The sequence below is a fragment of the Carcharodon carcharias genome, chromosome 3 (assembly GCF_017639515.1).
Source record: "Carcharodon carcharias isolate sCarCar2 chromosome 3, sCarCar2.pri, whole genome shotgun sequence".
NCBI classification, from domain to species: Eukaryota; Metazoa; Chordata; class Chondrichthyes; order Lamniformes; family Lamnidae; genus Carcharodon; species Carcharodon carcharias.
The window spans coordinates 161,848,342-161,872,917 of record NC_054469.1 but is presented as its reverse complement, the minus strand read 5'-3'; the positions used below and the strand labels follow the sequence as shown (position 1 = coordinate 161,872,917).

Sequence of the window (24,576 nt, the reverse complement as noted above, 5' to 3'; positions counted from 1 at the left end):
ATCGTTGCCAAGGTGATTTGGGCAGAGCTCTGAGGGACAACAGGGAATTACCACTCATTTTGCTTTCTGAAATTGGAAAAATTGTAAAAGTGGTTGAGATAGAGTTATTTAGTGTATTAGCACTTATTTTGAAACCAGAGCCTGAATCCAACCCATAGATAAAAACAAAATACTGCGGATACTGGAAATCTGAAATAAAAACAGAAAATGCTGAAAAAGCTCAGCAGGTCTGGCAGCATCTGTGGAGAGAGAAACAGAGTTAACGTTTCGAGTCCATATGACTTCTTCAGAGCTAAAGAGAGGTAAATAATTCTCTTTACCTCTCTTTAGCTCTGAAGAAGAGTCATATGAACTTGAAATATTAACACTGTTTCTCTCTCCACCAATGCTGCCAGACCGGCTGAGGTTTTCCAGCATTTTCTCTTTTTATTTGAATCCAGCCCAGACTGAAAGGGTTGTAGCTGCCTTCCACTGGCCAGTTCTTGTTGAACATAAGAAGTCACCTTGTACTGTGGTTTTATAATTCAGCACTCATGGAAATTAAATTAGTAATTCCACACACACAACCCAGAAAGATGGGAGCTAATGATAATGGCGGGAAGAAGGTGCTCCTCTAAAGCTAAGATTATGCTGGAGCTGATAAATAGGGAGCTTTACTGTATAACTGGTCCAACACTATTATTGTTTTCCATGATGAGAACAAAAATTATGCAAATCTATAATATCTTTCCAAAAAAAAATTAAGTGGCTATCAGGAAAGATATCCTCTCCATGTTGCATAGAAACTAGGCGTTCAGCTACTCAAACCTATTTTGACTATTCTGTTATAATATGGCTGATTTGTACCTCAACTTCATTTGCCTACCATTTCTCTATCATTTCTCAATATCCTTACCTAACAAAACCTACTGATCCCAGTCACCCTGCATCCACAGTATTTTGGAGGAGAGGCTTCCAGATGTTCACTATTCTATGGAATCTCACCAGTGTATGAGTTGGAGAGAAATTTTGAAAGAGCATTGAAGTTCAGTTTTTACTTGAAGAAGCTGTAAAGATCAATGATGTGACCCAAACTCCAGAAATGTACAACATTGATTCTTTTCTTGTCCCAGGCTATTTGTGAAAAGAATCTGACATATCCACAACAAAATTACAAAGATGGTATGCAGGGGGATGATACTACTGAAAGTTCAAAATACACTGTGGTTTCAGTAGTATCTAATCTTGAAACAGTGGAACCGGAATTTAAAAGGTCAAAGCCAGTGAAGAAGAATACAGATTAGGTGCTTGTGTTTTGAAAGTGGACAGGCATGAGCTTTTATAACAAGAAGCCACTGTTTGTGGATAGCTAGGTACAACATTTGAAGCTATGAGGTGGCTGAAATTCATTGTTTGAGAAAGAAAAAGGGCCAGGGGGTGATTTAACTTCCAAAATTAAGTGTTTAAAAACACTCAACATTGACGGCGTATCAGAAAGCCAGCTCCAACACGCCGACTTCAGTATTAGCTGCAGCGCATCAGATACATGCGAGGAAGCCCCCTCAGGAGAAGCGGTTGCGCATTTAAATATGTTAATAGGTGAAAAGAACTTGTTAAGCTGGGGTTTTGACTTTTAAATGTGGGTACGCAGCTTCCTGAAAATCACTAGTGAAAACAAGCAGGGGTGGGGGGGGTTGTTGAGTGAGCAAGAGGGAGGAGGTTGGCAGGATGCCGTCAGCAGAATTAAATTGAATGTGCAATTGTACTCACCGTTTCTGCCCTGCTTAGGTCATTAAACTGCTTTGGGCTTTGTACCCTGCATTTCTCCCCAGTGATGTCCAGTCATACCTTGCTCTTTTTCCTCCCATCAGCAGGAAAAAGCCACGACAGACGGCAGTATCAGGTCTAGGGAAGCATCTGTGAAGTGAAGTTAAGCCTTGGGACTTCATAACTCCAGTTGATCCCTCTGTTCACCCAGCTGCACAATTCAGCAGTGCCCCTTTAAATAGTTCAGGTGATATTGTCTCATGTGAGTCGTCATCACACCCGTTCACGCTCATTGTTTGGGGTATCCAGCTAGGTTAAGATGCCACTGATGAAAGTACTGCTGAAACTTCCAAGGTCCTTGTGTGGTACCAGTCCATTCCCAAAGAGAAAGAAAGCTAGTAGTTGATCTGCAGCCTAAAATTTACAGGTTGTTTATTGATTTCTGCAGCTTGTAACCTTCAAACATTAAGCTGCATTTATATATTTACACCATTTGTCTACAATAAGTACAAAGAGGGACAGATCCAGTTAGCTTTTAAACAACTCAGCTGTGCTCTAGAAGTTCACAATTAATGGCACGGAAGTTTTGTAATATTCTCTTACTTCCAAATTATCTTTAGATTTGATAGTACATGTGAAAATGTTTTTAACCGTATGGGAACAGACAGGAATCTGTTATCCATATTGGCATAGTTGTGGGGAGGGATCAATTATTGGGCAGTTACATTTTAGAACTTAATATAATTCATCATATTTTGGCAACCAATATTTATATTTACAGTGGTCCAATGTATGGTATAGTGTTTGTATACCATTGCATGCTCCAAGCTTCACAAGAAGGAAGAGCACCCCACGTATGTGGTCAGCACAACTGAAACAGTATAATTTCATGTCATGATATATTGAGGGCATAAAAATCTATTGATACATAGGGAGCTTTTATCAAAGAAAATTTCAATTAGAATCTAAGATTCAAGAGAAATGAAATATTTATTGAAAGCCATAAAAGAACAAAGTATGCCTAAACCAATCGAAAATGAAAAATGGCATTCAGTGGTGTTTTTAAATCTTAAAAGTGCCAGTAGCTCAAAGAAATTTCACCTCACTGGGGCAACCTTTTTTTCCCCTTACCCGTTCTGCCCCCTGCCCTTGCTGGAAGCTGCTAACTCTTTGCTGGGGTGTAATGCTAGTGCAGTAACCATCTTCTAACTCCTGGCTCAAGTAACTATTATTTGTGTGAGCTGAAGACTTGTTTAACTCTGTAGCTATCTACATCCATGACTCAGTATTTCCAACAACAGTGGTTATAGCAGTCATGAATCAGGAGTCTTTTTCCCTCCGCAGCCCAGGGACGGTAACTGAAATTGTAGCATCCCAACCATTGCCCCGACTGAAATCAGAAATTCCGCACGGGCCGGACACTGACCCTGGGATCTCCCTTATTCCTCTGATTCAGCTACTAAGTAATGTATCATGGGAGCCTGACCTTGGTTTATTTGATATTTTTTAAATGATAAACGAGTAATGTCTTTCAGCTTCACCATTTTCTGTTTAATTTCTAAATAGAAACAATTTAAATGTCAAATATTGTAAATAAAATATTTTTCTCTCTTATGCAGCAAAACTTATTTGGAGATATTACAGATTCAAGTGATGACGAAAGTAGTAATCTTCCCAGAAAGAGCTGTAGTGAAAGTGTTCTGGAGATTGATCAACTGTATAGTTCTGGATGCACCGATGCGCCGATAACTGATGAAGCATCTATGGCGGAAGCAGGCATTTCAGCAAGAATGGTTGGAGAATTATCTGCCGAGAAAATGGATTGTTCTGAGGCAGAAACTGAAGGCCTGAATGAGCACTGTTTGAAAAAAGCTGAAGTAGAGGCTGAAATGTCAGATCCTTATTTGATTGTCAAAGATGCTCAGTGTAGAAATGAGAATAACATGGAAGTTCAGTTTTTACCTGAGGAAACTCAAACCAGAGCTCCAGAAATGTACAATGTTAAGAATCTGACATCTCCACAACACAATTACAATGATGGGATGCAGGGGGATGATACTACAGAAAGTTCAAAAGACAATGTGGTTTTAGTAGTATCTAATCTTAAAACAGTGGAACCAGAACTTGATAGGTCAAAGCCATGCAGCAGAGAAGAATGTGGAGCAGATACTTGTGTTAAAGAAGTAGAAAATGAGGAGCTTGTACCAGAAAAAGCCAGTGCTTTTGGACAGCTTGGTGCAACCTTTGAAGCATTGGAGATGGCAGAAATTAATTGTAATAGTTTTGCATGCGGCAGTCAAAGAGGCGAATGTACACTAGCTTCAATGCTACCCCCTGATTTGGAGCACACCATATCAGAATCTGTGACAAAGGAGCAAATTGGCACCACCACTGTGGAGGAAGTAATATCATTTTCCCAGCTTAACAGTAAAGTGATACATGGTGTTGCTGAGGATAAGTCAACTGAATACATTCCTACTGGGCAAATGGAGATAGAGGAAAACAATTGCAACCATTTTATACCTGACAGACAAAAAGGGGGATGTACACAGACTTTGTTGCAGCCAACTGACGTGGTGCTTCCTCAAGCAGAGTCACTGACGAAAGAGCAAAATCTTAACAAAATGCAGGAGGTAACACCGTCAGCTGAGGTTTACTGTTTTACGGAAACTGCTGTTTCTCGAGAACAGTCCAAGAACTGCATTTCTACAGGGTGTACAGAGATGGAGGAAATTAATTCTGGTACTTCGACATCTGATAATGAAAAAGATAAATGCACACTGTCTCCGGTGCCAGCCTCTGATTTTGAGCAGACCCAAACTGAATTTCATGCAGAAGAGCGAAGTGGACTTGACAAAATGCAAGAGATAGCACCGCCATCTGATTTTGACTATTCTATAGAAACCAGCATATCTCAGGATAAGTCAAAGAACTTTGTTTTTACAGATGAAACAGAGATGGATAATATTAATTCTATTAGTTTAATATCTGATAATCATAAAGATAAATGCATATTGACTTCTGTGGTGTCCAAAGATATTGAAGAGTTTGTAGCAAAAGAGCAAAATGGACTTGACAGAATACAGGAGACAGCTGTACTTGGCAAGACTGACAATTCTGTCATATCTGATGGTGCCAAGGACCATATTTGTACTGGAGGTGTGGAGGTAAAGGACGTAGATTCCAAAAATTCTACTCCTGGTAGTCCTAACAGTTCAGAACAGGAATGTATTCAACATGACAATTCAGTCTTAATAATAAAGGAGAAAGACAGTATCAACAAACTGAAGGAGGTCATTTCACTTGAATGTTCCATGGTAGCTGACACCACTCAAGAGAGTTCCACTTACAGTAGGGATATGGAGGTGGATGAAGTAGATTTGAACGGTTCTACATCTAACAGAGAAAAAGATGAAAATATATCAACCTTACTGCCAGTCGGTACTGAGCTGACCCAAGCAGAGTCTACAAAAGGTCAAGATTATCTTAACGAGGTGGAGCAGGCTTCTCCACTTGCTGAGCTGGACAGTTCAGTGATATCTGGTGTTATTCAGGATGAGTGCAAAGGCTACCGTTTTACACAAGTTGTGACAATGGAGGATGATAGTTCCAGTGAATCTGCATCTATTGAATGTACATTAATTTCAGTGGAGTCTTCCATTGAAGAACTTGAAACCAAGCCAATAAATGAGTATGACACCAAAACAAAAGATGGATCTCCATTTCTTAAACCAGACTCTTCTTTTGTGGTAACTAATTTTGCTCAGGACAGATCTACAGGCTATACTTCTACTATGGAAACCTCCAACAAATGTGAAAAGCTGAGTTTCCTTTCCACATGGTCAGAATCAACTGAAGATATTGAAAAGGTAATGTACACGGTTCGTGAAAGTCCAGTGGATAAGTGGAATGGAGGAAAAGATAAGTTGGTGGAAAACGAAAACAGTGATATAGGAGAGATAAACAATCATACTCTAAAGTTGTCAGGAGAATGTTTGTCTTCCGATCAAATTGCCACACAGTTTGAAATTAATACTTATTCAACTCAATCCACAAATGCAGATGTGTTACAGGACAGTGTTAGGGAAGAAGATTTTGTGGAAGTTGGGCAAAACAATGCATGTGATACTTTAAATAATAATATAGCAGAATCTGAAGAAAATGCAAATTCAAAAAAAAGTGAGGATACACATTTGAAAAGTAGAAAGTTGCCTGGTAATGAGATTCAGCTGCCACTTCAGGAACCTGGCACTGCCTCAACTCAGATATGTGAGACGAATCCACAAAACTCTGAGGCAGAAGTCTCAATGTTGGTTAGAAAAATCAAAAGAAAGCAATGGCATAGAAAGATTCTAACTCCCCAGGGAGAAACACCAGAATCCATTGATCAAAATGTGGTTGAAGATGAAATCAGAGCTGAAGTTTCCACGCCTGAAAATTTGAACCATGAGCTCAAAGTTCAGGCTGGAAATGAGAAACTTGAAACTGAACATCACACCCTCTCTGTTAATGGCCATGTTACTGTTCAGTGTGCTGAACTGCCTTTTGATTCTAAAAGTGTATCAGAATCTAATGAAACTGTTTGTAATATCGAATGCATAACAAATGCTAAGGATGAGTCAACAGCCACCCATCCTGACTGCATTGAGAGTAAACTGATGACTTTGGATGAAGATTTTCAACAAGATGTCTGTCGAACCTCAGTGTGCAAAGCAAATGCTGACACAAATATGAATTCTGAAAATGTAGTTGAAAATGGCAACAATACTATGTCAGTAAGATGTGAAGCTTCAGCTTTAGATTTAGATACCCCTCCGCTAAAAGTTTTCAACAATGAGCCTCTTTCAGAATTGAGCCCTAACACTGACGAGTTGTTAGAATGTACGCAAACAGAAAATAAAAATTTGGTGAAAAATAATTTGCTACAAAATGAACCAGAAGTTGAGGAGAAATTGAAAAACTCTTCTGAAGTCGGTTCCAATCAAGGCAGTATATGCATAAAAGAGCAGTTTGGCATCCAGATAAAAAAGAATACCATTGGAATTGCAGACGAAATGTCCAATTGCATCTCAAGTGTAAAAAAGGTGAATAATTCAACAAATACACCTATAGAGGGAACCTCCAGTCATAAATCTCTTGTGCAAACAGTAGACAGTTCAACACAAACTGAAAATGATGGTTCACAAATAATGCTATACACTAGCAGTGATCTATTTGCTGCAGCTAAGTCTGTTCCTCAGATGGACATTGTTGAAGAAGGTGAAGTAGGAACACCAAAGTCAAAACGACATTTGAGTTATTGTGATCTGTGGAATCCATCATTTCCTGATGTTCCTTCAGACCATCGGAGACCCATTCACACAGTGGCATTACATGAAGAAGGGGCATTATTTGAAAGTACAGTTGACAATTCAGTGGATATGGAGTCATTTGGAACTTCAGAATGTGAGCAAACGCCTAAAAAGACTGCGAAAAGCAAAAAAATGCAATCGTGTAGAAGATTGCCAACTGCTTTGACAGAAGGAAATGGAGATGTGCAGCAAAATGACATTTTACAAAAGTCAAATATACAGTCCACCTGCAAAAGTCGTGTAGTTTTAAGAAGAAACAAAAGAGGTTCAAATCCAGACAATCCACCTGTACAAGCCAGTGCTGACACTTCCGCTCCAGTGTTATGCACGCAAGAGATCCATCAAGTAATGTTAGAAATGGGAAAACCCCTGCCACCTCTGCTGCCACCACTTGTAGCCACACCTCCAAGAACTGCAAGAGCTGCAAAACCAATGTCCCCTCTTAGCACAACATCTGGTGTAGCCTCTCTGTGCTCCCCTGCAGATGATTTGGCTTCTCCTTCAAAAGAGACCTCAAAGGCTGCTTCAGTTTCACCTCCTTTGGATTACAATCAACGAAAATCTCCCTCACTGCACTCGCCATCCCCATTAGAATTTGCAAGAACTGAAAGAATCCAATCTTCCCCATTACAATTTTGCACTGCGACTCCAAAACATGCTGTTCCTGTGCCTGGGAGACTACCTCAGTCTGCATCATCAACTGGTGGTTCAGCTTTACCTCAAGAGAACTCTGTAAAAATTCTGGATGCTATGTATCCCAACCTCTCTGCCCGTGCAAGAACTTTAAATATTCTCCGTGGAAATGTTCAGCTCAGTATCCGTGGCCCTGCAGATAGTGAGAACCAAGCTGGGGCTGTGAATCAAATCATGGGATTCAAAGCAATCAATTCTGCTGCAACTGCATTTGTGAAAGCAGGAAGCAATACCAGATCAGAAGGCACAAAAACTGATGAAAAAGATTTGGAGCAGCAACAGCCAGCTGTTGCTCGCATATCAAGTACTGAGGATAAACCTAAAAAAAACCAAATGGCTACCAAAAGAAGTGCAGAAGGTGATGGAGCAGGAAAGGCAAAGAGACTGAAAGCAGAAAATAATTGTCAGAATGAAGATATTACTACTGATTTAATCACCCCACAAGAGTCCTCAACTGTAAATGTTATTGACACAACCAAACCACTTTTCAATGGGCTAGTCGAACAGACAACTGGATATAAAGCTGAACTTGAACATTTCTCCCAGCCTCTTGAATCTATTAATTCAAGTGACGAGGCTATAGCCAGTGCCTTAATGAAAATTACTAAATCTTGCTTTGACCTACTGCCAGTTATTCGCAGCCATGTGTTTGTTGGGAATATTCCTCAGATCCCAGTATTGCGTGATGAAGAGAAGGAAGTGATTTTTGAATTGAATGGCAATAAGGTAAGCACGTGTAACCAATTCTGTTACTGTGCTGCAATGGCCAGTTGTTTTTGCTAAACTAGGTTCATGGTAGTAATTTAATCTACTACAAATGTTTAAAACAATGTTCGTGGATTAATGCTGATAATGGAGGAAGTTAAGGGTATATATAAGTGCCACTGAAGGCTAGGTTTGTTATCCTGTATGGTAATAATTAACTCCACTTCAGAAGTAATTCCCCAGATATGCAGTGATAACCCACCATATACTGTTGCTGAAAGCAATTGATTGGTAATTCATTTCACTTGGTGTTTGTGGGATCTTGTACATAAACTGACTGCTGCCTCGGTTTACATAACAGCAACTGCATTTCAAGAGTAATTTGCTGTTTGTAGTGCTTTATGTTCTGAGGCTGTGATTACGTGTTGTACAATTGCAAATTTTTTCTTTCATATGATTTCTTTCTTTCATTCCTTTTATTTCTTTGTAAAATTAAACTCCTCAATGAAAATTTCTCAAAAAGGCAGCATCTAGTTAGTTTAGGCAAACCAAAATAGCATTCTTTTATTTATTATGGCTTAATCTCTTAATACATTAATGATCCTATTGTAAGATTGAATAGTTATGATTACAAATCGTTTTCCTTTGTCCAGTGTGTCAGATCCTTGTATTTCTATGTACTTTCCCCTTTATAAGAAGTATTAATAATAATGTCACAAATAACATGGAATTCCAATTCTCAGCCATTCCAAAATTTAAAATTACACTTTTAGCTAGTTCAACATGCATAAAAAATAAATCCTTTGCTTTTTTATCAAATGAACATTTTATTTCAAGAAACAAAGCAATAGTAACAAACAGGATACAGTTCGAAACAGGAAAACCACCTAACCAATGATCAGGTATAAACATTTACATACATAGTTTCATACGATTTAGGAGCAGGAGTACGCCATTCAGTCCTCGAGCCTGCTTTGCCATTTGATAATCTTGTGGCTGATCTGATTGTGGCCTCAACTCTACTTTCTTGTCTACCCACTTTGACCCTCTTATTGAGCAAAAATATATCTTGCTCACCCTTAAAAATATTCAACGACCCTGCCTCCAATGCTCTCTGAGGAAGAGAATTCCACAGACTGACTACTGTCTGAAAGAAAATATTTCTCCTCATCTCCATCTTAAATGGAAGATCCCTTATTTTTAAATTGTGTCCCCTAGTTGTAGTCTCTCCCACAAGGGGAAACATTCTCTCCGCATCCACCCTGCCAAGTACGCTCAAGATCTGATATGTTTCAATAAAATCACTTTTCATTCTTCTAAACTCCAGCAGTTACAGGCCCAACCTGTTAAACCTTTCCTCATAAGATAACTGCTTCACCCCAGGAATCAGTCGCGTGAAACTTCTCTGAACTGCTTCTAATGCAGTTTTATCCTCAGGTAAGGAGACCAAAACCGTGTACAGTACTCCAGTTGTGGTCTCACCAATGCCCTCTACAACTGTAACAAAACCTCACTACTTTTATATTCCATTCTCCTTGCAATAAACATCATTCCATTTGCCTTCCTAACTTCCTGTACCTGCGTGTACCAACTTTTTATAATTCATGCACCAGGGCTTCCAGATCCCTCTGTACTGCAGAATTCTGCAATCTCTCACAATTAAGCTAATATATTGCTTTTCATTTCTTCCTGCCAAGGTGCACAGGTTTATACAAACATATGAAATAGGAGCAGGCCATTCATTTCCTTGAGCCTGCTCTGCCATTCAATAAGACCATGGCTGATCTGATTGTGGCCTTAACTCCACATTTCCCCTATCCATGATAATCTTTGATTCCTTTGTTAGTCAAGAATCTATCTACCTCTGCCTTAAAAATATTCATTGACCTTGCCTCCACCGCTCTGTAGAGAAGAGAGTTCCAAAGATTCACAAACCTCAGAGAAAAAAAATTCTTCTCATTTCTGTCTTAAATGGGAGGCCTCTTATATTTAAACTCTGTGCCATAGTTCTAATCTCTCCCACAAGGGCAAACACCCTTCCAGCATCCACTCTGTCAAGTCCCTTCAGGGCCTTATATGTTTCAATAAGGTTCACCAAGTGAACCTTCTCTGAACTTTATATCCTTTCTTAAATAAAGAGACAAAAACTGTACATAGTACTCTAGATGTGATCTTATGATTGCCCTGTACAATGAAAGCAAAACATCCCTACTTTTATAAGAAACATAAGAAATAGGAACAGGAGTAGACCATTTGACCTCTTGAGCTTGCTCCCCCATTCAATAAGATCATGGCTGATCTGCTTGTGTTTCAAATTCCACATTCCCACCTCACCCCAATAACCTTTGATCCCCTTGCTTAGCAAGAATCTATCTACCTCTGCCTTAAAAATATTCATTGACCCTGCCTCCACTGCCTTCTGAGGCAGAGTTCCAAAGTCGCACAACCCTTTGAGAAAAAAATTCTCATCTCTGTCCTAAAAGGGTGACCCCTAATTTTAAAACAGTGCCTCCTAGTTCTGGACTCACCCACAAGAGGAAACACCCTTTCCACATCCACCTTGTCAAGACCTTTCAAGATCTTATATACTTCAAATCACCCCTCACTCTTCTAAACTCCAGTGGGAACAAGCCCAGCCTGTCCAATCTCTTCTCATAAGACAATCAGCTCATTCCAGTCATCAATCTAGTAAACCTCCTCTGAACCACCTCCAATGCGTTTACATCCTTCCTTAAATAAGGAGACCAAAACTACACACACTATTTGAGAGGCGATCTCAGCAATGCCTTGGATAATGTTTTATATTCCATTCCCCTTGCAATAAAATACAACATTCCATTTGCTTTCCTAATCACCAGCTGGACCTGCATACTAACTTTTTTATGATTCATGTACCAGGATATGCAGATTTCTCTGTACTGCAGAGTCCTGTAAACTCTATCTCTTTAAATAATATGCTGGTTTTTTTATTCTTTCTGCCAAAGTGGACAAGTTCACATTTTCCCAAATTGCACTCCATCTGTCAAATGTTTGCCCACTCACTTAACCTATCTATGTACCTTATGTCCTCTTCATAAGTTACTTTCCTACCTACCGTTGTGTCATCAGCAAATTTAGCAACCATACATTTGGTCCCTTCATTCAAGTCATTGATATAAATTGTAAATAGTTGGGGCCCCAGCACTGATCCCTATGGCACTCCACTTGTCACACCTTGCCAACCCAAAAATGACCCATTTACACTTACCCCCTGTTTCCTGTTAGCTAACCAATCCTTTATCCATGCTATTATGTTACCCCCCGCCCCCCACATCATCACATCATGAGCTCTTATTTTGCATAGTGACCTTTGATGTGGCACCTTGTCAAATGCCTTCTGGAAATTCAAGTGCTACACATCCACAGGTTCCACTTTATCTGTGTTGATTTTTACTTCCTCAAAGAACTCCAGTAAATTAGCCAAGCATGATTTCCCTTTCACAAAACCACCTTGACTCTGCCTGAGTGCATTGAGATTTCCTAAGTTCCCCATTATAACCTCCTTAATAATAGGTTCCAGCAATTTCTATACAATAGATGTTAAGTTAACCGGCTTGTAGTTTCCTGCTTGCAGTCTCTCTCCTACTTGCTGTGCATGGTGGTGGTAGAATTGGTTGAAACAGGGCCGTGACGTGAAGGCTTCTACCTTGCACCAATGCATTTGCTCTTTGCAATTCCACTCCCGCATATGCCTGCCCTGCATGGGAAAGATCTTCTCATGCTAAGAAGATGGATGCCGTTCTGAATGCAAGCTGCCGACTTATCACAGGTTGTTTAAAACCAACAAACACCAACAGCCTATATATCCTGGCAGTTATCGCTCCCCCTGGTATAAGAAGAACGGTAGCCAGGAAGAAGGAGCGACTCTGTCAAACATCAGATGAGAGGCACCCTCTACATGGTCATACACCTACACCCAGCCGCCTAAAGTCAAGGAAGAGCTTCATGAACAGTGTTGTTCCATTACAATCAACCCCACCTGAAGCCTGCATCGCCTTGTGGAAAGACTGGCTCGCCAGTCTTGAACAACCCCCAGCGATGGAAATTCTACCAGATGAAAGCCTTCCCCCAGGAGCTAATTGTAACTGGGCAACCTGGAAGTGCCTTAACAGACTTAGGACTGGTGTAGGTCGTTCAAAGGTGTCACTAAGCAAATGGGGATATACAACCAGCCCGACAACTTGTGAATGCGGAACTGAGCCACAGACTATGCAACATTTCCTGCAATGCCTATCGCTAGAGAAACCCTGCACTGTTGCTGATCTTGCTGAATTCAACAACAAGGTGCAAAAATGTGTCCAGTTCTGGCTGGGCCATGTATAGACTGTCCGTGGACACATTAAGAAGAAGTCGTCTCTCTCTTTTCTTGACTAGAGTCATGTTTGCTATTTTCCAATCTGATGGGAACTTTCTCGAATTAGGGAATTTTGGAAAATTAAAACCAATGCATCTACTATCTCAGCAGCCACTTTTTTAAGACCCCTGAATGAAGTCCATCAGGACCTGGAACTTCTCAGCTTTTAATTCTGATATTTTTCTCAGTGTCCTTTCCCTTGTGATTGTAATTGTTCAAAGTTTCTCCCCTCCCTTTCACTTCCCGATTCATAGTTATTTCTAGGATGTTATTTGCATTCTCTTTAGTGAAGACGGACACAAAATATCTGTTCAAGTCATCTGCCATTTCCTTATTTTCCATTATTAATTCCCCATTCTTACTCTCTGGAGGACCAACTTTAATTTTTGTTTTTAATCATTAGTAAAGATGGCAGGACAAATGATGTGTTTCATCTGCAGAATAGGGGAATTTCTATAGCAACCTGTTGAAACTCGTACTATCTGTTTTTATATTTCCAGCTAGCTTTCTCTTATACTCTAATTTTGCCCTCCTTATTAATCTTTTTGTCATTCTTTGCAGTTCTTTATATTCTGTCCAATCTTCTGACCTGGCACTCATCTTTGCGGAATTATACGTTTTTTCTTTCCATTTGATACTATCTTTAACTATTTTAGTTAGCCACGGATGGTGTGTCCAACCCTTAGAGTCTTTCTTTCTCACTGGAATGTATCTTTTCTGAGTATTGTGAAATATCTCCTTCAATGTCTGCCTCTGCATCTCTGCTGACCTATCCCTTAACCTAATCTCTCTATTTATTTTAGTCAACTCTGTCTTCATGCCCTCATAATTGTCCTTATTTAAGTTTAAAACATGAGTCTTAGATCCATTCTTCACCGCTTCAAACGGAATGTGAAATTCAGTCATATTATGATCACTGCTACCTAGGGACATCTTAACTATGAGATCATTAATTAAGCCTGCCTCATTGCACATTATTGGATCTAGTGTAGCCTGCTCTCTGGTGGCGCTGAAATGTGCTGCTCTCTGAAACTGTTCCACAAACATTCTTATGACCTATCTTCCAAGTTACTTTTACCAATCTGATTTGTCCAATCTATGTGTATAAAAGTCACTCAGATTAATGCCGTACCTTTCTCATAACCCCCATTATTTCTTCCTATATTCCCTATCCTACAGTATGTGGTTACTGTTGGGGGGCCTATAAACCACTCCCACAAGTGACTTGTTACCTTTACTATTTCTCATCTTTACCCAAACTGATTCTACATTTTAATCTCCAGAACTAAGTTCATTTCCCTCTATTGTACCAATGTCATCCTTAATTAACAGAGCTGTTCCTCCACCTTTTTCCTAGCTTCCTGTCCTTCCTAACTGTCATGTACCCTTGAATATTGAGGTCCCAGTCATTGTCATCCTGCAGCTATGTTTCTGTAACGGCTATCAGATCATACATATTTATTTCTATTTGTGCTGTTAATTCATCTGTTTTGTTATGAATGGTATGTGCATTCAGCTACAGAGCCTTTAGTTCCTTTAGCCTTTAGTAACCTCTGGCCTTATCTGCTGGTGTGCTCTTAGGTCAATGCACCCTGTCCCTTCCTGCCACGCTCTGATCATTATTTCCCTTATTCCCACCTTGCTCTTTTGCTTTGCCATCTCTATTTAATTTATCACATCTTCCCAAACATAATCCCTTTTTTAGTATAAAGCCCTCTCTACCACCCAAGTTATGTGACTCACCAGAACACTTGTCCCAGCACAGTTCAGATGAACTCCATCCCGATATTACATCTCTCACTTTCTCTAGTACTGGTACCAGTGCCTTATGAATAAACCCATTTCTCCCACCCCAAACTTTGAGCCATACAGTTATCTCTCTAGTCTGATTCACCAGTTTGCTTGTGGATCAGGTAGTGCTCCAGAGATTATTACCTTTGAAGTTCTGCTTTTTAATTTATCCCCTAGCTGCTCCCACAGTAGGACCTCTTCCTTATTTTGCCTATGTAGTTGGTACCTACGTGGACCACATCCGCTGGACCTTCCCCCTCTCACTGCAAGTTCCTCTCCAGCCCCAAGCAGATATCCTGAACCCTGACATCGGGCAGGCAACACAGCGCCTGGACTCCTGCTCTCAGCTGCAGAGCTCTGTGTCTATGCTCCTGGCTATATTGTCCCCAACTACCACTACATTCCTATTAACTCCCCCTGCTTGAATGGCCTCCTGTACCATGGTGTCATGGTCAGTTTACTCACCTGCCTGGCAAACACCACCTTCACCCACACAGGCCGCAAGAACCTTGAACCTGTTGGGCAATTGCAAAGGCTGAGGCTCCTCCACTTCTACCTTGGGGATCCCCAAAGCTGCCTCATTCACTGTCACAACCTCCTGTTCCTGACCACTGGCCAAATCAGAAGACCCTATTCTAAAGGATGTGACTGCCTCCTGGTACAGAAAGTGTTCCAGGTAACTTCTCCCCTCCCTGATGCATCGTAGTGTCTGCAGCTCGGCCTCCAGCTCAACGACGGAGCCGAAGTTCCTCAAGCCGCAGATGCTTACTGCAGACATGTTTGCCCTGGATCTCCCCGGGGTCCAGAAATTCCCATATTCTGCAGTTGAAACACATCATCTGCCCTGCCATCTTTATTATGTTTTAATTAATTTATTTATGATTAATAAACACTGCTACTACCATAACATTTAGCACTGCTAGTAAACCTTACTGCAACTAATAAAACCTTGCAACAACAAGTAAAACCTTACAATTGCTAATAAATTACAAGAGTTTTGAAGATAAATGAGCAAAATATTTACCAAACAATCACCTGGCTGTTTTCCTGTGGTCACACTTGATTTCTCTCAGATAAAAGCAAAATATTGCAGATGCTGGAAATTTGAAACAAAAAAAACAGAAAATGCTGGAAAAACTCAACAGACCTGGCAGCATCTGTGGAGAGAGAAACAGAGTTAATGTTTCGACTCCACTCAATTTCTCTCTCCACAGATCTGCCAGACCTGATTTTTTACAGCATTTCCTGTTTTTATTTGATTTCTCTCAGAACGTGGCCACTCTGCTCTGGAGCCACAGACTGGACCAGATTGGATAGCGTGGTGGTTACTTTCCTTGGGCCCTCTTTTTGCTCACTCTTCAATTTCCTGCAGTATACCCTGTCTGCCATGTTTTTGCGTACCCACTTAATCTATCTGTGTCCCTTTGCAGACTCCTTATGCCTTCTTCACGGCCTACTCGCCTACCTATCTTTGTGTCATCAGCAAATTTAGGAACCATACATTCCATTCCTTATCAAAAATAAATAGACATTGATCTATATCAATCATTGATATAGATTGTAAATAGTTGAAGCCCCAGCAGTGATCCCTACGGCACTCCGCTAGTTACAGCTTGTCAACGGGAAAATGACTCATCTCTAAAATTTTAATATGCTTTCAATTACAAATTAAAAATTCATACAATTAATGGTCAGAAGATAGGGGAGATGGTCCCTGTGTGTTACCAAACTTTTTGAGAAGAGGCTGATATGGAAGTGATCATGGGCTCAACACTTGCCATGTCCAGTTATTGTAGGAGTAGTAATCGATAAAACAAGCAATTATTTTATTTCCAAATCAGTAGAGTATAAATCTAAGACTATCCTGCTGAAGTTTCAGATTTCTCTGATCAAACGGCACCTTGAACACTGCGTTTTGTTCTGGTCACAAAAGCTTGAGGGAAACACCCAGAACAGTGCCTTGTAGCTGATCCCCAATATCAACAGGATGTATCAGGAGAAAAGGTTAGAAAAACTCAGACTCTAGCTTTGAAAGAAAACAAATGTGAGAGGACTTCATCAAAGTTTATAAAATATAAATTTAAGAGCAAGCTAAATGTTCTGATGGGATTACTGCAAGTTTCTGCGGAAAGATGAGCTAGATGGGATGACTGTCTTTCACGACCTCGACTTAGCTGTATGATCAAGTGAATCCTTGAGTTATGCAAAGCAGGGGATTCCAACCTGTCAATGTCAAGGTTCAAATTTAACTTATGACCACTTGGTGAAATACCTGAAACTGAGTGGCCAAACTTCAATGAGAAATAATTCCTTAATGACATAAGAGTGGGGTGAAAATGTAGCATGAGCACAAATTTTAATTAGCTTTCAATTAAAAGATCACCAATCTGCGTATTAACTGCAAAAAATGAAACTACAACATAGATACAGTACCTCCAATATCTAGTTCAAAATTGCTCCAGCAGATGGCAGCTGGGCTAAAGACTATGTCTTTACAGCGATTGAACCATAGCTGCTGGGCACAATTTTCCAATAGAAAAAGCTGCAAATGCTGGAATTCTGGAACAAATACCAAATATGCTGGAGATAAACAGTTGGCTTAATGATGCACTGGACTCCACCAACATCATGGAGCGTTTATAAAGAGTAAGCAACAGATTTAGCTCATTTTAGCTGTATCATAGGGTCATTCTTTGAAAACACCTCAATTAAAAAAAATTAGTATATGCAAAATTGTTCAAACTGTGCAAACTGAGTACATTGTTTTTCTATAAAGCTTGTTCTTCCCCTTTAAAGCTTCTGTTTCAATCATTAGGTAAGAAGCTGTTGCTGGATACTGATGAGGGGAATGGCCTTTCATGGGAAAGCAGCAACAGCCAAATTCGTTGCACCACGGTTGGCTCTGCTGCACAGAGGAGGAGTAAAAAGTGTGGGAGTACAATAGTTGTAGGGGATTCAATTGTAAAGGAAATAGATAGGCGTTTCTGCGGCCGCAAACAAGACTCCAGGATGGTATGTTGCCTCCCTGGTGCTAGGGTCAAGGATGTCTCAGAGCGGCTACAGGGCATTCTGAAGGGGGAGGGTGAACAGCCAGTGGTCATGGTACACATTGGTACAAATGACATAGGTAAAAAAAAGGATAAGGTCCTAAAAGCAGAATATAAGGAGTTAGGAAGAAAATTGAAAAGTGGGACCTCAAAGCTAGCGATCTTAGGGTTACTACCAGTGCCACGTGCTAGTCAGAGTAGAATTAACAGGATGAATATAATGAATACGTGGCTGAAGGGATGGTGTGTGAGGGAGGGTTTCAGATTCCTGGGACATTGGGACCGATTCTGGGGGAGGCGGAACCAGTACAAACTGGATGGATTGCACCTGGGCAGGGCTGGGACTGATGTCGTAGGGGGAATATTTGCCAGAGTGGTTGGAGAGGGTTTAAACTAAAATGGCAGGGGGGTGGGAACCTATGCAAGGAGTCAGAGGAGGGGAAATCAAGGACAAGGACAAAAGACAGAAAGGGGAATAAGAAAAGTGATGGGCAGAGAAATCAAGGGCAAGAATCAAACGGCCTCAGTGAAAAATAGTGTGAATGGGACGAGCAATGTTAAAAAGACAAGCCTTAAGGCTTTGTGCCTTAACGCAAGGAGCATTCGTAATGAAGTGGATGAATTAACCGTGCAAATAGATGTAAACAGGTATGATATAGTCGGGATTACGGAGACATGGCTGCAGGGTGACCAGGGATGGGAGCTGAACATCCAGAGGTATTCAATATTTAGGAGGGACAGACAAAAAGTAAAAGGCGGTGGAGTTGCATTGCTGGCTAAAGAGGAAATTAACGCAATAGTGCAAGGTATTCAATGTGGAATCTGTATAGGTAGAGCTGAGAAACACTAAGGGGCAAAAAACGTTATGGGGGGGTTGTATATAGACCCCCAAACTGTAGTAGTGATGCTGGGAATGGAAATTAGAGGCACTTCCAATAAAAGAACATCTGTAATTATGGGTGACTTTAATCTGCATATAGATTGAGCAAATCAAATTAATAACAATACTGTAGAGGAGGAATTCCTGGAGTGTATATGGGATGGTTTTCTGCACCAATACATTGAGGAACCAGCTAGAGATCAGGCCATCCAGATTGGATATTGTGTAATGAGAAAGAAATAATTGGCAATCTAATTGCGAGGCCCCTTGGGGATGAGCGACCATAATATAGAATTCTTCATCAAGATGGAGAGTGATGTCGTTAATTCTGAGACTAGAGTCCTGAATTTTAATAAAGGAAACTACGACGGTATGAGGCAGGAGTTGGCTATGATGGATTGGGAAATGTTACTTAAAGGGATGACGGTGGATAAGCAATGGCAAATGTTCAAAGAGTGCATGGGTGAACTGCAACAATTGTTTATTCCTGTCTGGCCCAAAAATAAAACAGGAAAGGTGGCCAAGCCATGGCTTACAAGGGGAATTAGTGATAGTATTAGATCCAAGGAAGTGGCATACAAATTGGCCAGAAAAACCAACAGACCTGAGGATTGGGAGCAGTTTAAATTTCAGCAAAGGAGGACCGAGGGATTGATTAAGAAGAGGAAAATAGAGTACAAGAGTAAGCTTGCGGGGAACATAAAAACTGACTGTAAAAGTTTCTATAGTTATGTGAAGAGAAAAAGATTGGTGAAGACAAATGTAGGTCCCTTACAGTCAGAAACAGGGGAATTTATAATGGGGAACAAAGAAATGGCTGACCAACTAAATACATACTTTGGTTCTGTCTTCACAAAGGAGGACACAAATAACATATCAGAAATGTTGGGGAACACAGGGTTTAGTGAGAGGGAGGAACTGAAAGAAATCAGTATTAATAGGGAAATAGTGTTGGGGAAATTGATGGGACTGAAGGCCGATAAATCCCCAGGGTCTGATAATCTGCATTCCAGAGTACTTAAGGAAGTGGCCCTAGAAATACTGGATGCATAGGTGGTCATCTTCCGTGATTCTATAGACTCTGGAACTGTTCTTACAGATTGGAGGGTAGCTAATGTAAGCCCACTATTTAAAAAGGGATGTAGAGAGAAAACAGGTAATTATAGACCAGTCAGCCTGACGTTGGTAGTGGGGAAATTCTAGAGTGCATTATAAAAGATTTAATAGCTGAGCACTTGGAAAACAGTGGCAGAATCGGACAGAGTCAGCATGGATTTACGAAAGGAAAATCATGCTTGACAAATCTACTGGAACTTTTCGAGGGACCCCAGCTATTCACAATATATATTAATGATTTAGATGAGGGAGCTAAATGTAATACCTCCAAATTTGCAGATGACCCAAAGCTGTGTGGGAGAGTGAGCTGTGAGGAGGATGCAGAGATGCTTCAGTGTGATTTGGACAAGCTGAGTGAGTGGGCAAATGCATGGCAGATGCAGTATAATGTGGATAAAAGTGAGATTATCCACTTTGGTAGCAAAAACAGGAAGGCAGATTATTACCTGAATGACTATAAATTGAGAGAAGGGAAAATGCAACAAGACCTGGGTGTCCTTGTATACCAGTCGCTGAAGGTAAGCATGCAGGTGCAGCAGGCAGTAAAGAAGGCAAATGGTATGTTGGCCTTCATAGCGAGAGGATTGGAGTACAGGAGCAGGGATGCCTTGCTGCAATTATACAAGGCATTGGTGACACCACATCTGGAATATTGTGTGCAGTTTTGGTCTCCTTATCTGAGGAAGGATGTTCTTACTATAGAGGGAGTGCAGCAAAGGTTTACCTAGCTGATTCCTGGGATGGCGGGACTGACATATGAGGAGAGATTGAGTCAGTTAGGATTATATTCGCTGGAGTTCAGAAGGATGAGTGGGGATCTCATGGAAACCTATAAAATTCTCACAATAGACAGGTTAGATGCAGGAAGGATGTTCCTGATAGTGGGGGAGTCCAGAACTAGGGGTCACAGTGTGAGGATACAGGGCAGACCATTTAGGACTAAGATGAGGAGAAATTTCTTCACCCAGAGAGTAGTTAGCCTGTGGAATTTGCTACCACAGAAAGTAGTTGAGGCCAAAACATTGTATGTTTTCAAGAAGGAGTTAGATATAGAATCTTGGATCAAAAGGGATCAAAGGATAAGGGGAGAAAGAGGGAGCAGGCTTTTGAGTTGGATGATCAGCCATGATCATAATGAATGGCGGAGCAGGCTCGAAGGGCCGAATAGCCTACTCCTGCTCCTATTTTCTATGTTTCTAAGCTGGGCAATAAAGGTAGGAGTTTACCAGCTTTGAAGAAAAATGTACTAATAATAGATTCAGGGTATGAAAGGTAAGTGGAAAATGTCTGAAAATTGGACACTTTCAGTGGCTGGAAGTGCATACATGAATACCGTGTTTTCAAAGGGTTTGGATGACAGAACCAGAAAAAAAAACATGAGTTTAAGAGAGAAGGTGGTGGAAATAAAAAAGCAGATCTGTTAGTATTTGTGAAGAGAAAAGGCAGGTTAACATTTTAGCTGTGTACCCTTGGAAGTAAAAACTTAGAGGCAAGCTTCTTCCAAGAGCTAACAAAATGGGGATTTAGGATGTTAAAGAAAAGAAATAACAGATTGATAAATTTTATGGAGAAGTTGGAAAGATGTGAATATTGGTATGTAAAGTATGGCAATTATAATTATGCAATAAATAAATATTAAAGAAACAAAGGTGAGATTATAACTCCCCCTATCCCTTTGAAATTCAAACTGACATGAAGAAAATCAAAGCGACACTGTAAATAACACTGGAAGTCATCCATAGGTTTTAAAACAAAGAAATTGCATTCTGAAAATAATTCATACCTGCAAGGTGCCCTCATTACTCCCTGATGATAAGCCTACTCTGCTTCCAAGGGAAAAGATGGTTCATATGTGAAGTTGTTGACTGTTCAGACCATAAGGCTGCGGAGATCCCAGGAAAAAAGACTAGATACAATTCCTGAAACTAATATGGAGCTCTCAGGAATTAAATATGTTCCATTAAAAAAATATATGCACACAATCCACTTTGGGGAAAGTCACCAGTAGGGCATTGCTGCACATTTCTTTATGTTGAGGTGGCCCATTTCAAGCCCATTGTGCTGTTCTTTGAAGGGGGTTGAATGCCATTTTTGTCAATAGGGCTGTGCCAAGCTGTTGCATTGTAGCAATGTCATTCTCTATTTATTTTTGGGCTTATAATGTTTGCATGAGCATCAAGCAACTAATCATTGGAGTCAACAAGGTAGCTCTACAGACCCTCCCTATAATGGCAAGAAATTGTGAAGGAAGTGAATGTACATATTAAGAACATTGACTAGGTTATCTGGAATGGCATAGGGGCAGGATGCAAAAGATTTGCCTAGTTGAAAGATTGGAAAATGGATCAGAAAAAAATATTGCTTTTTGGATTATCCTGTTGGAAACTGTAAGTGCTATCCTCACCTCTTTATGATGTCTACAATATTTGGAGAGGCCGGGCAGATAGTGTAGTGGTGGTGGCCTGAAAATTGGAACCCTACAGACTGGCATGAACGTTATCTTTTGTTCCTGCTAACCTCTTCCTTAAAATTAAATCTGTGGTGATGCAATGTGAGGCTCTGCCTAGGAATTGTGGTGATGCAATGTGAGGCTCTGCCTAGGAACAACAGTGTCAACAACATGTCAGTGAAGGGCATTCAATGTGGAATGTATATGAAGATGGCAAGTACAATTCAATGTTTTTTTTTGGAAATTTCACAACATTGGTGAATATTCAGAACCATCCTGAAGAGATCACCATTGGCTGCTCCCCTGTACTTGATTACCACACGTACACTTTGTGTTTTTTGAACAAAAGCCATAAATTTGACCATTAGTTTGATAAGAAACTGGCATACACCACAATGATTTGACATATTAATAACCATTATCACACTATCTGGAATGTGGCTTTCCTGTATATTCAATGGAGACAAGCTACTTGTTTTGTTGTGAAATTCCATCAGCCATGATAATTGTTCAGCAAATGAGTAAGAGTGGTGCAGACCAACTGGTTAAATATGATCATGCAAAGGAGATCAGTCAATTTGAGTCAGATGTAACGCATGTGAATCCATGACAACAAACGGTTTCCATGTTTCAAAAGCTGTGTATGTTTTGCAGCTTTAGTAATTGTTAAATATACAGTTTTGGTTTCCCTTTATGCCAGTTTGAATTTCAAAAGGACTTGCAGTTATTTCACAGGGAATCACTGCTCCTCAGTTTTTCTTGTCCCATTGTGAGAAAATAAATGATTCAGAATCAGTCACATTGATAAAGATGAGCAATGGAATAAAATTGATTATTTTGCCATTATAGTTTTCTGTCAAGGAAATGTTTATAATCTTTTGTAAAGTAGGGACAGAAGGATACAGCCACTGTAAATAAATTTCTTCCAAAAAAACATTGTGGATGGAGACTGTCTCTGAACCATCAGGAAAATTTGAGGTTCAGCCCTCAACCTGTGCTGAGTTAACTGACCTAATTGATTGGGTGGCAGGGACCGTACAGTTGCCCTCAGTGCTCTAGATTTCTACTCCTGGTTTCTGCACAGCAATTTCTGGCCTAAATGTGTATGAATGTCATGTTGTGGTTGAAAACTACTGCTCCTCACATGAATAATGTTCCACTTGGGTAGAGGACCAGGAGGCTAGCATTACCTTTGCAACATTCCACTGATGCCACATCCTCACTGAGAGAGATAATGGTGACTTGGATGAAGGTTAAAATGGCGTGGATTAGGTTAACACATTTGTTAGGCAAATCCAATTCAACCATTCTTAAATTGTGAGATGAAAGTTATTGAGCTACAATTCAAACTTCTGTGGCATTGCATGCAGGAGGTCAAGACTGTGTGCAGTATTTGAGACAAGCACCATTACAGGATGAGAGATTAACTGGACAGGGGAAGGGAAGTAGGTTGGTGGCGTTGCGCATGGGAGAAGGAGAAGAACAAAGGGCGAGAAGGGGGTTATGGACAGGAACAAGGAGGAAAAAATGACAGGGAGAGGAGGATGATAAGGAAAGGAGGGTGGAAGGGGAGACAGATGGGTGGGGGGAGTAGGATGAGCAAGAAGAGGAATGGGGAGGGTAAACTAAAGGTGAGGGAGAGCTCACCTTCCCAATCACTGGACTGATTTACCTATTGCACAGTTGGAAATGGGAGCTATTATTATGCATATGAAGGGCTGGAGCGAAACAATGGTTCAAGTCCAATTTCATCCTTGTTGAATAGCATTAGTCCTACTTTTCTTCCGGGTGCCAGAGCAGGTATCAAGGCAGAAAATTCCTTTATATGGATGGGGTCAAAAGATACGCCTAATGTGGTAGTTCACGATCATGTTTTTTTTCAGTGGTTACACTACAAATTTTCTTGCAGATTATGGGAAAATAGCAGTGGGTCACAATTATTTGTAATGCGGAAGGTGGCAGGTCCAACTTTATTCTCTGGCAGTGGTAGGGGTTCCAGTTGTCATGTTTTGGGGGCAGCCAAGGCTAGGTTTTCATTTTAGGTGGGAGAGATGCCATGATTGGATCACACCTACTTATTTTTCTATTGCTGGGTAAGATTAGATGGTTTTGATTCTGATCAAAAGCAATATCCCCTCTAAGGTGCTTGGCTGTGCACAAACCATAAGTTCCTGAGTGTGTGCTGCCGTGCAAAAACATCTAAAGGGGTCAAACACGTGAATTGCTTGCACCCTCCAATGGAAGATTAAAAGCCATGTTAGCCAACAGGTAATTAGAAGGAAAGAGGGTTCTTCTGGAGAATAAATCACGGCATAGACCAGTTAGGATGAATGGCCTGTTTCTGTGGTACATGTCCTCTATAAAATGTCAGAGACTGTATAGTTTATTGGTGATTGTTGATGCAG

The 24,576-nt window shown here is 40.5% G+C and overlaps 1 protein-coding gene across 1 annotated transcript in view; it reads left to right on the top strand.

Moving 5' to 3' along the window:
* The window catches only part of ice1 (KIAA0947-like (H. sapiens)), a 152,251-nt gene that overhangs the window by 96,486 nt on the left and 31,189 nt on the right, over positions 1–24,576 (top strand). The window contains exon 13 of the mRNA XM_041183929.1: positions 3,366–8,516. Coding sequence (XP_041039863.1) covers positions 3,366–8,516 — 5,151 coding nt within the window. The remainder of the gene's footprint in view (positions 1–3,365; positions 8,517–24,576) is intronic.